General features: G+C 45.1%; 3 protein-coding genes across 4 annotated transcripts; all 3 read left to right on the top strand.

Moving 5' to 3' along the window:
• Positions 1-599: 599 nt before the first annotated feature.
• On the top strand, positions 600-2,218 carry uqcr11 (ubiquinol-cytochrome c reductase, complex III subunit XI). The gene is made up of 3 exons (XM_019856873.1): positions 600-729; positions 1,217-1,347; positions 1,793-2,218. The coding sequence occupies exons 1-2, from the start codon at positions 680-682 to the stop codon at positions 1,335-1,337; spliced, it is 171 nt and encodes a 56-aa protein (XP_019712432.1). The 5' UTR covers positions 600-679; the 3' UTR covers positions 1,338-1,347; positions 1,793-2,218.
• Positions 2,219-2,789: 571 nt separating this feature from the next.
• On the top strand, positions 2,790-8,630 carry LOC109507441 (methyl-CpG-binding domain protein 3-like). 2 transcript variants are annotated; one of them, XM_019856872.1, is made up of 7 exons: positions 2,790-3,000; positions 3,932-3,965; positions 4,363-4,522; positions 5,986-6,123; positions 6,950-7,040; positions 7,137-7,314; positions 7,812-8,630. In XM_019856872.1, exons 2-7 carry the CDS (start codon positions 3,952-3,954, stop codon positions 7,993-7,995), a joined length of 765 nt encoding a protein of 254 aa, XP_019712431.1. In that variant the 5' UTR covers positions 2,790-3,000; positions 3,932-3,951; the 3' UTR covers positions 7,996-8,630. The 2 variants fall into 2 exon arrangements, with proteins under 2 accessions (XP_019712431.1, XP_019712430.1); XM_019856871.1 differs by lacking the exon at positions 3,932-3,965 and having other exon boundaries at positions 2,792-3,000.
• Positions 8,631-9,338: 708 nt separating this feature from the next.
• Positions 9,339-14,992, top strand: LOC109507457 (RNA-binding protein MEX3B). Its single transcript, XM_019856893.1, has 4 exons — positions 9,339-9,842; positions 10,288-10,822; positions 12,201-12,460; positions 12,738-14,992. Exons 2-4 carry the CDS (start codon positions 10,354-10,356, stop codon positions 13,962-13,964), a joined length of 1,956 nt encoding a protein of 651 aa, XP_019712452.1. The 5' UTR covers positions 9,339-9,842; positions 10,288-10,353; the 3' UTR covers positions 13,965-14,992.
• Positions 14,993-15,479: the final 487 nt, after the last annotated feature.

The following is a 15,479-nucleotide window of genomic DNA, read 5'->3' as shown; positions in this document are numbered from 1 at the left end:
TCTATAGAAACAGTGGATACAAAAAGTCGACACACCACTGTACAAGTGCAACATTTGTAATAGAAAAATGAACAAGGTAAATCACATCAAAACTTATTCCACTAATAAGGTATCGGTAACCAATAATCTGTATGCCACGATTGAAATACAAATATTAAATCTTTTTGAGGGGATGTAAAAATTCACAACTGAGATCATGTGGTTCCCTAAGTGTGCACACCCTCACAAGTCGGTATATGCTTGTGTTTAGAGTTAACCAATCACATTCAAACTCAATTAAATGTGAGTCAGCAGTCACCTGCCACCACTGAAAGTGCCTCTGATTCACTCTGAAGTTCATCTGTTCAACTAAGCTTTTCCTGATCATATTCTAATTTAGTGGGTTGCACTTGTATGCATACCGGTACTTTACATTTTTATATCATAAAGTGTGATGATGTAAATGCTCATTATGATTTATTGTAAAGTAATACTTTACTATTCTGCGTTCATAATTAGCCATGCTATGCTACTCTTGTTGATTTCTAATAAATAAATTATGCTTGTCATATATCATATGTCCACTAGAGGGCAGAGGTTGCCTTTATATGTGGTTAAAAAAAAGTGAACAAACCGCAAACGGAAGTTCCCTGTTTGCTGCACGTAGTGTGTGACGGAGGGCGAGGAGGACACAAGAACGATGTTGAGTAAAGTGGTCGGACAGAAATATGTGTCCATGGCTAAGTCGTGGTAAGGTTCCGTTTTTCAAACTTTGCTTTCACGAGAACAAAAACAAAATAGTATGCTGAGCGTTTCACGGACAGAACCACCTTAAATCGTCAGTTAGCATTTAGCTTAGCTGAGGTCACAAACAAAACGTCGTTGACGTTTTACGTTTTAAAAGAGGCTATTTCGAAATGACATTGAGGCACATTTCATGACCTGACTATATATGTGTTCGTTATCATCGTGTTGTAATATTAATACAGCTTGGAAATACAACATTACAACACGTGATACGATTATTGCTTTTTAATTGTAATTTTTCCAATTTTGTGACCTTTTTTTCGGGGACTGGGGGTGCTGTGAGAGTTTTCTCCACGTACGCCTTGGCGCGACGAATATTGGGGAAACAGAATGTCGAAGCGCACAATTGGGTTATAGTAGTACAGAAGGCTATGTAGAGTATTTGATGACAGGTATACCATGGTAAATATGTTCAACGTTTCCCTCACAGGATACCAACACTGGCTGTTTGGGGCACAGTGGGTGGCGTAGCTGTGGTCCACTTCACAGATTGGCGAGTTTTTTTGGACTACGTTCCCTACATCAACGGCAAATTCAAGAAGGACGAATAGTGGCGATCAGGTGAGCAGGGAAATCTATCCATCTATTGTTAGTTTGAAATGATGTAAATGTTAAATGATTTTTAATTCTCCTTTTTTCAAACATTCATTAGATTTTGTTGTACTTTACTTCTTATCCTACCGTGCGTTTAATTAGCTGTCTGCACAGCAAATGAGAATCTATCCTCAATTACGAGTTACAAGTGTGGTCCCGGAACAAATTTCCTAATGATAGCAAGATATTAAATATCAACATCAGTAGCGCTACACACTTTTTTAAAAATATATAAAAACATGAAATAAATATGGAACATAGTTAAAGTTAGACTGTAATAGTGGAATCATCACTGTAGATATCTTCCAAAGGAAAATGTGTAAGAATGTGTATCTTCCAAAAATAATGAAGAACTGCCCCCTTATGTTCTGTATTTTGACATGTTTTTTTTTCCTGGCGTTGTTCTTGACAGTTTGTTGATGGATTCAACAGAGATTTTAAACAAAGACTGCTGCAGATGCTATTTTACAATGCAGTGTATCACAGCCTGCACTTCCTATCCTGGTGGTCCAAAATGTCATCGTCATGATCATCATCATCATCATCATCGGCTGTAATGCATTTGGGGTTAAGCGGTTCTACCTCAACCCGAAAAACTTGAGTGGAAAGAATATGATTTTTTTTTTTTCTCACCAAATGTACTTTATGGGTTAGCTATTTATTTTTCATCATTGTCAACAAATGTTGAGCTGCCCTTCAAGCAAACTGTTCGGGAAGAGGAACTAATAAAATGAATGTGAAGTGTTATGTTCATTTGAAGTACAGTAGTTCACTTGCTATTGTCCATCGAATTCAAATTGATCTTGAATGCAATTGATTAAATGCCATTGCCGCTCTAGGCAATGTTTCCATCTTAAATCTTTTGATGCTTCATCATATCGTTAGTAATGTTTTGGCCATACTTTTTTTTTTCTTTTTGCAAGGTGTGTCAGTTATTTTTTCGTATCTTACACATGTGAGTGTGTTTCAAAAATACAACTTTATTCCTATAACATGCCATTTATTATGAAAAGGATGCCTTCTTTTCCAAACAAACGTATTCTAGAAAAATAAGCCTTTTATTCTCTGAAAAAAATGTGATTTAATTCCTTTACTAATATACAATGCAGAGATGTCAGACTCACAGTATGTGATGCATCACAAGTGGTGCTTTTAACCTGCAACAGTGGCATTCACTGATAAATGTTTTTAACAGTAATTATTAAAGTGTAGTAGGAGTACCAACCGTGGTGTGTCGGCTCCCTCGCAAACCACTGATGTATAACAGTATTTGACTACCTTTTTTTAGCAATGTCACGACATTTTATTAATGTGGACCCCCAAGAGTCCCCAGACCCGAGTTTGGTCCCCTCTGCCTACCACTTTTCACTATCGTCACTTCCGCACTAGTTCAAGTGAGTCCCGCGGATGGATTACAGTTCAATCGAGGGGGGTGACGTGGTGGGCGGAGTGATCTTCGCCTGTAAAGGTCCTGTTTGAGGAATGGTGATCGATAAATAAATTTCACGGTGCAAATTCATGACAGCGATAGCATAGTTGCTAGTTGACATTTGCTACTTTTTAAGAACCGGCTTCGACTCCACGCCGAACGGGGACGTTTGGGAGTATGGAACGGAAAAGGTAGGAGTTCAACGGTTTTACACTACAGGGAGTTTTTTTCCCCCCCAATGAAAGTTTGCTCAGCAGGAAATACGGATGAGTACCTACACGCGTCTTGCAAGGTGCAAACTTAACAAATGGAGTTGTTCTCCCAATACCAACGTTGGAGATAACCAAATCCTTGTTAGTAGCTTTATTATGCACAACAACGTGACTTCTGCTGAGTGTTTAGTCGTACAGAACTCGGGGTGGTTTGCCGTTCCCGCTAGCTTGATTAGCTAGCCAAGTTTCATTGTTTACACACGCTCGAGTTGAGCGACGTCGGCTGCTTGGAACAAAACACTCACCAAGTTGAGATTCATTTTATATGTGAAAGCGCTTTGGTATTTGTCGCTCGGCGCAGAACTATCGTGGAGAATCTAGCTAGCTTTGTGTGGTATGCGTCCTCCCATTATCGAGTTATGTGTATCTTAATCAGCGTGTGCGTTTTCTGACGTGGACCAGAACAAATTTGGGATTATATATGCATATGAACGTTATGGAGAAAAAAAAACTAGAACAGTTTAGTGGTTGTGTCGTCCGAGCAAAAATGTTTTTTTCGTTTTGTTTTTCTCCTCCGAGTCACAGTGCTCAACGTGAGCTGCTTTTACAATGCTTCGGCTTGATGAAGACGGTGTGGGCGTGGACGATTTTGATTGACGTCTTCACTCACCTGTCATTGCGCTTCTTAACTAAGCAAAGTGACACCCAATATAGCGACCGTAACTGGAAAGAATCAGAGGTGTCAAAAGTAATAACATCACCAACTTTACTCATAAAACATCTAAAAACCACGCGTAGTACTTTGACAGATAAAAATAATTAAAACAAACACCGTCAAATTAGAGTAAAACAGTGCAACTTCATTACGTCTACATATGTCATCAACCCTTTTGTTTTGTCTGCTACTTAGGGAACCCCTTCTCTGATTGGATGACAAGTTTCAGGTAAAAATATCCGTCAATAAACTTGTACGAGCTGTACATTCCGAGAGCTTCTCCACGTCAACGTACAAAACTTACCACGACGTTTGAAACGGCGTCACATTCCTTAAAAGTTCGACTTGATTAGCGCAAATGGGACATTGTTCTTGACAAGAGCAGTTCGGGCAGGAGAAAATGTCATGTACGCTAGTCATCAATTGTTTTTCGTGAAATGATTTGTTATGGAATATTTTTGCGTTATTTGAAATGCTTCTTCAATGTTTTCAGAAAATTCCACAAAGAAAAATCTCTCTGATAGTGTTAAGCAAAACAGCATGATCAGCTCACACAATGAAGTCATAAATTCTTGTGTCATTTTCAACGGTATAATCAAGTTTATTTGTGTGTTTTTCCTCTGCAGTGTACCAGTCAGGCGTGTCCTCGGCAATCCACAGACAGCACGGGGTCCAGCCAACAACTTTCACATGGAGGAGGCCGGCCAGTCTCGTGCTGCACATTTAGTTCTTACTAAAGTCCAGCGAAGTGGGCACAAACACCATGATATCAACCATCAAATCAGGGTGAGAATAAACATATTGATACTCTCTTCTCGCTTTTTTTCCCCCCTCCATTTTTTTAACAATGATGTTATGATCTTGAACAGAATGGTGTCTTCCAGAGTGGTCCACGCCAGGGCTGCAACTCTCGCCTATTTTTTAGAATCGAGTATTCTATCAGTTATTCCATTTAGTAATTCCGCTCGTTTGAACTCTTACAATCGAGTGCTGCTGTAATTCACTGAAGGAATCTCTCACACTTCAATTTGCATGATTATGGTAACTGCAAAAAAAATTTAACCACAAAAGCAACCTTTAGCGGCTGACCAACGCTTTACTTTCTCGTGTCAGAGAAAGAAAAACATTAGTACTTTGTACATATCCTCAAGTTAGTCTTTTCGCAAAAGGGCACTCAAGTGAGCTCTCCCAGTAAAAAAAATAAAATAATCATCATCATAAAAAATGGTTTACCGTGCCTATGAAAAGTGATCTACAATGTTGTCCATCCTCTGCAGTCAGTTATTGTTTTACAATGGGGAAGAATTAAATTAGGCCGTTTCGACACAGACGGAGCCAACTGAGCTCATGCTGGCAAACGTGTTACGACGGTGAGATTTATTGAATTGAAACCTACCGTTAACACTCATATATCACCCTGACGACGTTGCCCATATATCTTTGACCATTGTGTTGTTCCAGTTTGTGGTACTTTATTCATCTATCAGTGGCGTACGCGCAATGTTATCGTCACACCTCCTTAAAGTACGTTGATGTCAAAACTCATCATAAATTTTTCCGTCGTCATTTTAATTCACAGTAATGGAAACACAGCGACACCTTGACTTACAACGGGCTCAATTTGAATTTATCGAGTTATGAGCTGATGCTGGGACGATTTCTGCTTTGCAGTGCGAGCAAACAATTTGACTCGAGTGTCAGCTTCAGCCAGTCGACCACTAGATGGCACTAGCAAACTTCACAACAGAGGCTGCAGCTAACAAAATGAATTCAAGGAATCTGAGGAATAAGTCAATGTCCTCGCAGGAGGGCAAGGAGAGCCCAAATCACTGATGCACTTTCAGCTAGGTCTTAGTTGAAAGGAATCAAACCAATTCCACTTTCTAGTACATTTCAAACAGTAATTAGACTTCATTAAAAAAAGAATTTATTTCCTGTCATTCTCGTGTTTCATTCTGTTTTTATCCAGTACTCTGCTATTGTTCTTTATTTTGAAGTCCTTTTGCAGGGTTAAAACGGCTAAATTGAATTTCGATTAATTTCAATAGAGGGAGTTGATAATTCACGGTACCACTGTAAATTGATCCTCTCATTCCATGAACTTTGGGGGGAAAAAAAATCATGAAATGGCATTTATGCTCACCGGTCACAGTCCTAACAATAAACACGCAGTAAATCTGAGCATAACTTTTTTTTTAATCCTTCAGCATCAGTACTTAGGTGTTTTGTCATATGTATGCTTTCAAAAGGCCAAGCCAGACTTGAACACAACACTGCCCGTTCGACAGACGGCCTCCATCTTCAAGCAGCCGGTGACCAAAGTAACAAATCACCCTAGCAACAAGGTGAAAACAGACCCGCAGAGGGCTGTGGACCAACCAAAGCAGGTGAGGCAGACGGCATTTGATCATTTGTTTCATGGTGGGAAGATAATGATGCCGCAGTCTTTGCAATGTTTCCTTTGATCTCATCTACATTGCCCATTTTACACTCTTGAGCTCTTACTTTTTTTTTTTAAGGGGCATGTTCACATGCTTATGTTGCTGTAAAAAGAAAAAAAATGTATTAGATGACCTTGACCTCCTTTTAGCTATGAAGTGTGCTAGATCACAGCTATTCACTCGGCACAGTCAGTCACAGGGGTTGTTCACCACCAGCAGATTTTTTTTTTGGGGGGGGGGGTATTGTTGTACTCTCTGCTTGTATGTGTTGCTGCCCTGTGTGTGCAAAGTTGCAGTTGTTTCAAGCTTTACAATTACGAAACCGTCTACTGCAGGGGGGGGGGGGTACCAACATGGTCCACTTGAGCACCAGGTAGTCCCCAAGGACCACGCAATTAGCCTGCAGGCATGTTCTACTAATAGCTTGCCAATTCAGGGACATTGTGATTTCCACATTGGTGTTTCAACATAGGATGTTTTAGTCCGTTTTGTTTTATGGGTCAGTTTCGCGTGAAAACTTCAACCAGGAAGTGATAAACAGCTTGAAGCGAGCACACTTTCCTTGGAGTGAGAGGCTTGTTGTGATATTATACGACGGGCACAAAGGGACGCCGCAAAGTTTTTTGGTACTTTTCAAATGTGTTTAAAGCATGTGGAAGGAATAAAGGGATTTTAAGCAAATGATAGGGCCCATCGTGGGTTCACTGTAAACGGAATAATATTGTCCATTGTCATTTTGTCAGCTTTGACAAGTTTGTGGTTTGAATCGCAGCTGTTCTGGGAAAGGAAGCTGAGTGGGTTAAGTGCCTTTGACATTGCAGACGAGCTGGTGAAAACCATGGATCTCCCCAAAGGCCTACAAGGTGACCGCATTTGGGGGGAAAAAAAAAAACAAACAACGCTTGTGGGTTTCCAAGTGACGCCTTTTCAACAATCTTGGTCTTTCGGCTCGTCCTCAGGTGTGGGGCCTGCGAGTTCTGACAAAACGCTGCTGTCCGCCATCGCTAGCGCCCTCCACACAAGCCCCGCACCTGTCACTGGCCAGCTCACGGCGGCTGTGGAGAAAAACCCGGGAGTGTGGCTCAACACCACGCAGCCTCTCTGCAAGGCGTTTGTGGTGACAGATGAAGATATCAGGTGACACACTATTTATTTTTTATTTTTTGTTAATAAAAAAGCTGCTGCTCAAGCGAAGCGGGGTGCCCATTAAAACCTAAAACTACTTTGCACAAGTGCCCCGTGGCCATACAATCGAGGCCAATAGTGCCGACATTCTCCTCACAAAAAATGCACTTATTATAAACATGCTTCCATGAAGGTGCAACCGTCACGCGCCGATTGTCTCCAACGAATATCACAACAAAAAAAACAACAAAAACACTGAAAACAGTCCACAATGTGTCCACACGATGTACAATAAGCATTAAGTGACAAAAAAAGGTTGTCGAAATACGGGGGCTGCATCGAAGGATTATTTTAGTAATTGAGTCGATTTTCCACCGTGCCCAGTAGTCTTAACTTGTATTAATAAAGTGCAAACGACATGCCGGTTGTCGCCGTTTCTAAGGATGATGTGAACTAATCAAAGGTGCACATTGAAGGCGGTTGAATTCCCTTTCGTCTGTGACCTTCAGGAAGCAGGAGGACCTCGTGCAGAGTGTGAGGAGGAGGCTGGAGGAAGCCCTCATGGCGGATATGTTGGCTCATGTTGAGGACGCCGCTGTGGTCGTGGCACCCGGCACGGTGGAAAACGACGACGACGACAGCGGCGAAGAAAAAGAGAAGGGGGCTGAGCGGGTGGAAAAGGAGGAGTTATAGCCAAGGTACACAAAATGGCTGTGTTAATTCCAGTAGTGCTGACTGATTTTTTTCTGACGTCGTTTACCACAACTTCAACTGACGTCATCAATTATCTGGGAGGGTTTTTTTTTTTTATTCCTAGTTTTTGTCACTACTTCAACTAAAATAAAACTGAAACTTTTTTTTCTTTTTTTGTCAACTGAAAAGGTGCTCTAAGTTTCAGCTTTTACCTCCATCGATTTTTCAGCAGATATGTTTGGTGCTGCACACTATCCATTCGGTGTTGTTTTCATCACACAGCTGCTAAACAAGCGCAAACAAACCTGGTGTATGTGAACTGTAAAATATCTCTGTAAATGTGCGTCCATTTGTGAAGAACAACACGTCTTTGTTTCATATCCCCACCGCCACTTAAGTGATATTTATGCAAAGGAGCATAGAGAAGATTGCGGACTCACTGCATGCATGCTGTACTCTCGCGCTCTCTAATGTTACGCTGAGAGAGCTCAGATAGTTTCGTGGCTTTCAAATATTCTTGATGGTTTACAATAACTTTAGGTCATGTTATATCATGTCGCGCTACAATGTAAGAAACACTGATACTTAACTACTGTACATGAATCCAATATTGTTAAATAAATGCATCTTTTGGACATTGGCGTATTCTGTTTGATGGGTTTGGGGTTCGGATCTTGGTCCAAGCAAGGAGAACCATTTATTCCAAAATCCTTTACATGCAGCTGAAGGTCATTTGCGGAGTCTTAGGATAACATGTTACTAGTGAGGCAGAACTGCACTAGTTGACAGCTGCATGCTACTCGTAGTACTAATGACATGATGAAAATATACTGCTGTAGTTAACATCTAGCACTTAACTAGTAGTGCGCATTTTTGCCTCATTAGTAACAATTGAGTACTACTAGTACTACTCATAACACCATTCTGAGTGTGTACCCGTTATCGAGCTGAAGATCTCGTATATCCTTTGTCTTAACTAAGAGGAAAATTCCAAGCACTAATAGAACAATTCTCACGAGTAACTTTTTCTATTTACGCTGGGCCTAGTAGTGTTCCTGGCACAGCACTCATTTACTTGCTGCTTATTAGTGGAACCAAAGTGGCACCGGTAGTGGAAAAATGAACTGTTGGTAAGACACAAGATCTAGTAAATGTAATTCTCAAAATCGTGAGGGTTAAGAGCATAATAGCGCATCTAAGATGGATTTTAATAGCAGACGATACAATTGAATGCTGGCTTTGAATGATCAAACACAAAAAAACGTTTGCTTGTTTTTAAACGAATAAATAAAGGGATGGCGGTCCGGTCGACCGACTGACACAATGGCAATGACAGCAGCCTTGGCTTTGCGTGGACGCTCTTCTCCCCATCGCCGCATGTGGCCTTTGAACCCATTGTTGTGTCGCGGGTGACGTCAGTGCCGTCGGAGCGAGCGAGCGGCGTGCGCCTGGCGAGACAAAGGCGGCGGAGAGAGAGCGGGCTGTGCCGGAGAGAGCGAACGGGGTCACGGAGCGCCGAATCCCACTTTGTTTTCACCCCCCACCAAGTCACGCTCGGGTTCGGGGCTAGCGTTTTCCCGACCATGAAGACACCCACGGGAGTCTTCGCACGGAGACAACTACGGGCGTCCTATTAACGTTTTTTTTTGTTTGTTTTGGAGAACTGTGTTTTAACGCCCCCCACCCCAGTTTTAGCCCGCTAGGCGGCTAACGTGCTAGCTCAAAAGAAGGCTGCTCCTCCTCCCTCCTTCCTCCTCTTCTTCTTCCCGGCTTACTTTCTCATCTGTTCCTGAAGGAACGAGGCGACAGCAAAGCGGGGCAGAGCAAGTCGACAAAGTGGGGATAAAGTAAGTTTGGACGTTTTGATTGCATTTAGGAATCCGAGTGTGAGCGTGCGTGTGTGTTTTAAAAGGAGTTCCACAGTGGAGCTAGCTTAGCTCCCAAACAAAGGGGTCGGCAACGTGACTGAGTGTGGAGGAGCTAGCCCGCTAACTGGCTAGCCGGAGCTAACAACACCACTTCTGACACTTTTCGTCGCCTTTTTTTCTTACTAATATTAAAGTGACTCGCGACACGTATCGTTTGGTGGTGTTTGCGTGGGGCGGAAGAATACGCATTGTGTGTTGTTTCAAGGAGCACTCTTTTCCTTTATCCCGACAAAGCTGGATGCTTGGAGTTGTCAGTCACAACAAGACAAAGCAAGGCGCCCAAAAAGCTGACACCCACCCCAAAACATCCTATTCTCCATCCCTCCCTTTTCCCAAATTTATATCCTTTTTGTTATCCTTTCAGAAGTGGGGCGATCTCACCCAAAACAAGCAGACATCCGTGATCTAATGTTGTATCCACGGAGAGACTATGCCTAGCCCTTTATTCCACCCCGACATTATGGACCACGACGTGGTGATCAGCAGCCAGCACAACGGGGTCGGTCTGCCCCGTGAAACGGACCAAGAATCCCGGGATGAAGATCACCAGGAGGTGCTCCGCTTCGCCCTGGACCAGCTGTCACTCATGGCCCTGGAAAAGGTAGACTGTGGAGGAGGAGGAGGCGGCGGCGGGCTGGTCGACACACTGGATGGGACCCAAGCCCCAGCCTCGGAAGGCTACGCGGACCTACAAATTTCCCGGGATTCGCCGACCTCCTGCTCCCCGTCCCCGGAGTACTACGGCTCGGGCGGCTACCACATGGCCGGCGGCGCGCACCCGATGCTTCATGGGGAACAAAGCTCCTCCGTCCTCTGCAACCGAAAGAGAAGCGTCAACATGACCGAATGTGTGCCCGTTCCGAGCTCCGAGCATGTGGCGGAGATCGTGGGGAGGCAAGGTGAGACTTTAGCGCGCTTGTTTTGTCAGAGGGCTGCCCGGTGGTTCTTTGTTTAGGTGCTCAGAACCCCCGGAAACTACTTGAGTTCCCAGACTAGGCTTGTGTGTCAACACAAACCGGCGCGGTCTTTACTGAGTTTAAAATGTCATATTTGCTGCAAATGGTGCGTGCTTTTCACACTGTTTTGTACAATAGTTTGACAGGTAGCGCGGCAGAGGGGGGAGGGGGAGGGTGGGACGGGGTCAGACAAAGCAGTCTGGACCTATCTTGCAGTCTGCACCAAACAAAAGAAATGGCCCCAAATGAACCTTGAATGCACCTTAAACCGAAAAAAGGGGGCTCGGGTGGAAAGCAAGTGTCACCCATATGTTCCGAATATGCTTAAACGGTGCATTATTGTGCGAATGTGAGCTTTTGGGGGTGCCGAAATGTAGCAGACCGTCTCAAAAACACGGGACTGGGCGGTGTTACGCCCTGCACCCAAAAGCGCTAGCTCGCTCCGTCCGTACACCGTCGCTCCTCGCTTCGCCTCGCTCCAACTGAATTTCTCGCCCCCTTTGTCTCCGTCGCGCTCTCTCGACAGCGGCTGGCGCTTTTTTAGCTGCCGACTAGCTTGCCGCGGCCGCGGCGGCGTTTCCAGCATTGTTCTCTTTGTTTGAAAAAGCCATGCTTTCTGCTTCCCACAATGACATCACAGTTCGCGCCTCCTATTGGTCGCCTCTATGTCGCGTCATCATTTAAAGGCACAGTGCATCGCGGGCCCTAACAGCCAACAGAAAGGGGTTAAGTCTGAGGCTTCATTTGGAACACAGCCCTTTAAATGTTTCATCGAAGTGGATAACTGCATATTGTGTATGAGCAGCTCTTTGAGCTTTATCCGAGATCGCGGATATCCAGCTTCACCAAGAATTTAAAGTAGCAAGAATGCTTTTAATATTTGTTGCATTAATTTAGCAGTTATTTTCCCTTAAAACCTGTTAGTTCAAAATTTATTTATTGATCTCATTTGGTGGTTAATTGAATGTATACGAACAATAACATCTAGGAAGAAAAAAAAAACTACTCGCATGCTCCATGATCGACATTGGCTATATGAGTCCAGATAATAAAAATGAGTTCTGAACTGTTGATTTTTTAATACAGTGTTACCACATGTTGAAGTGTGAAAAAATTAATACCTTTAGTCAGTTTAGCCACCAAAAAAATTTAACTTGTAAGTCAAGTTATGACAATGTATGTCATTTTATTATGTTGCACTTCCCCTAGTGGCCATCCTTGCATCTGCAGTATATGTGCCCACTTTACAAACACAATAACATGGTTTTTGATGAGTGTTTGTCATAAACCTGCCATCTTTCTACATCTGTTTCTCATACAGGTTGTAAGATCAAAGCGTTGCGGGCCAAAACCAACACTTACATAAAGACGCCGGTTCGCGGTGAGGAGCCGGTGTTCATCGTGACAGGGCGCAGGGAGGACGTGGAAATGGCCAAGCGGGAGATCGTCTCCGCGGCTGAGCATTTCTCCATGATACGAGCGTCCCGTTGCAAAGCAGGAGGGTCCGGAGGAGGGGGAGGTGGAGGAGGGGGAGGTTCACTTCCTGGACCACCGCACCTCCCTGGACAAACAACCATTCAGGTACTGCTGGACTGCTGACTTTTAATATCCTTCAAACTAAATAAAAATCTGAAAGCGATAAAGTCTTGTAGTTTGTTACCACCAAACTGGGATGTATTTTTTTCATGTAATTGGATCGTCTGCGGACATTTTTAAAGAGCAGTTAATGCACTTTTGTTTAGACTTTTTTTTTTTTTTTTTTTTTTTAAGGAAACACTGTTAGTCCTTTGTGTGAAAAATGCTTTGTGAATAAAATGTCCTCGTTGATTTACTTGCATTTGTGTTTGTTGTGGCCCAGGTGCGGGTACCCTACAGAGTGGTAGGTCTTGTCGTGGGTCCAAAGGGAGCCACCATCAAGCGCATCCAACAGCAGACCCACACCTACATTGTGACACCCAGTCGAGAGAAGGACCCCGTGTTTGAGGTGACCGGCATGCCCGAGAATGTGGACCGGGCCAGGGAGGAAATCGAGACCCACATCACGCTGAGGACCGGAACCTTCGTCGACCTGCAGGGAGACAACGACTTCCACACCAACGGCACTGACGTCAGCCTCGAGGGCCTGGGCGCCCTCAGCGCGGGACTCGGGGCATCCCTGTGGTCGCGGGCCGCCAACCACCATTCCGCCCCCCCGCCCCCTCCGCCCTCCCCGCCGCCTGCCGCCATGCAGATGTCGGTGAACCGTAAGATGTCTTCCTCGGTGGCCTATCACGCGCACAACGGAGCGATGAGTGCCGAGGGCTACGGCGGGGGCCGCAAAGGCAACGAAGGGGCCAGCCCGACCAGCCCCTTCAGCACGAGTTCCAGCAGCGCCGGCGGAGGATTCACTTTCGGGGGCGACTCCACTCCGCTCCCTTCCTCAGACGAACTGAGCTTTGAATTCAGCGCTTCCAAGATCTGGGCCCCCTTCGTCAACGGCGCCAACAAATCGGGCGGCCCTTCGCACCCACAGCCGCCGCTTCGCCGCAACAGTAGCGGCCTGAGCGGCGGGGCCATCACTCCACGCTTGTCCCCGACGCTGCCCCAGGATGCCGGAGCCGGGCCCCTGGAGCACCCGTTGGCCCGCCGCGCCCAGAGCGACCCCCTGAGCACGCTCTCCTGGCTGCAGTCCAGCAACGCGGCAGGCGGTGGCAGCGGCGGCGGCGGCTCCTCCTCCTTCTCCGGGGGCTCCAGCTCCAGCTCGGGCGGCTCGTCCACAGGTTACTCCTCCTGCTCAGCGTCCTCGCTGCCCGGCGGCTCACCCACCGACTCGGAGGGCGGCGCGGGCGGCGTGGGCCTCAGCTCCGGGATGCTGACTCGGCTGAAAGGCGGGCCGGGCCCTGGCGTGGCGGGCCTGGTGGGCGCGGGCCCCGGGGTCAACAGGGACTGCTTTGTGTGCTTCGAGAGTGAGGTGACGGCCGCCCTGGTGCCGTGCGGCCACAACCTCTTCTGCATGGAGTGCGCCGGGCAGATCTGCCAATCGGCCGAGCCCGAGTGCCCCGTGTGCCACACGCCCACCACGCAGTGCATACGCATCTTCTCTTAATAGCGGTGGGAGCGTGCGCTGCGGGGGAGGCCAGGATTCACACTAATAACCCTTGAACGCAAAGTGGACCATTATAATAATAATAATGCAGCATTACTAGAGACAATGATGCTGATGAATAATAATAATAATAATAATGACGCTATGGATTTATTTGGAGACCGTCTCTCGGTGGTGAAACTAGTGTCTTATCTCTCTTCAGGCCTTCATTTTGAACTCCTCGTATCTCTTCTTCCTTCTCTCAGTCTTTCCTTTTGACTGCTTTTGTACTTGGCAGATATTTTTCCATGAAGCTGACAGATGAGGCCTGCACTTTTCTACTTGCGTCCCCCTCATGCCTCCACTTTCTTGCGCTCTTTCTTTGTCCCGGCGCCCTGCTTTGTGACATTAATCCAGAGGTGTCAAACTCATTTTTGTTGTGAGCTGCATTGTAGTTCTGCTTTCCCTCAGTGGGTCGTTAACGGCTTCTGGAAAAATGTTGATACTCAAAAGGTTTGGGGTATCTTGACCATTTTTCATTTTCTGCCAACAAATGTCCTAAATTGCAATATTTGAGCTGTGGTGCCTTGAGATACAACTTAAATATGTTCCTGCACCACGCTTGTAACACAAAACACGTGAAGGGCATACAGGTATATTGGAATGAGCTGTCGACGCAGCTCCTCTATTGGCTTCTCAGTACAGTAGTGATAGCGGTTCTTTGCTGAGGATCAAGAATATACATCCTTGAGTATTTGTGATGTTATCTCTTTACGTGTGTTGCTGGTTGTGTTCAGATATGTTCTATAAAGGGTAACAACAGTGCCACATAGATGCCAGTTGTTTGCCCGTGTCGAGAGAGGGTTCCCATTGTGTGTTAGCAATAAGGTAACGCAGGCTATGCGATTGTTTGACAGCAAACTTCAGCTGAGACTGGCAATAAACAGCCCGCAGCTTCTAATTTTTAAGATGATTTACTAATTTTATCTGCCAAACTGCCATTTGTTGTGTCATCTGTTTGCATGATGCCTGATGGCTTGTATCTGGAAAACATTTTTGAAGTTGGGTCACTTGTATCTCAAGGCGCCACTTTGAAATTTGGGAGTTGTCAGTACCGCTTGGTTGTAGAATAAGAGAAATGCTCATTTGACCTCAAAGTAATCCTGTCAATGGCAGAGTTAGCGACACTGATCATTTTGCAGCGGTCTCTGGAGCCGTGTGATCATCAACAAATTACTGCGTACCACATTTTAAAATCAGGAGTCAAGGAAAAACGCTTCAAGTATCGTTCATTTATTTAAAAAAAAAACTGTAGTTAGTAACAACAACAACAAAATGCTTCCAATAACCATGAAAAGTCAAGACGGTTTGCAATAGTAAGGCAAATTTGAGTGCAAAACCACAAAAGACGCATAAAATGAGGTGGAGGGCCGGGTCAGATTTGCGCATCTTGAGTTTGACACCTATGACATTAATCTGATTGTTTGGTGTGTTGTTGCCGCCCCCCCCCCCCCCCCCCCCCCCCCCAAATCCCCC

The sequence above is a fragment of the Hippocampus comes genome, unplaced genomic scaffold (genome assembly GCF_001891065.2).
Source record: "Hippocampus comes isolate QL1 unplaced genomic scaffold, H_comes_QL1_v1.1 scaffold105, whole genome shotgun sequence".
NCBI lineage: Eukaryota > Metazoa > Chordata > Actinopteri > Syngnathiformes > Syngnathidae > Hippocampus > Hippocampus comes.
The sequence above is the reverse complement of the archived record's forward strand: the minus strand, read 5'-3'. Positions and strand labels throughout refer to the sequence as shown.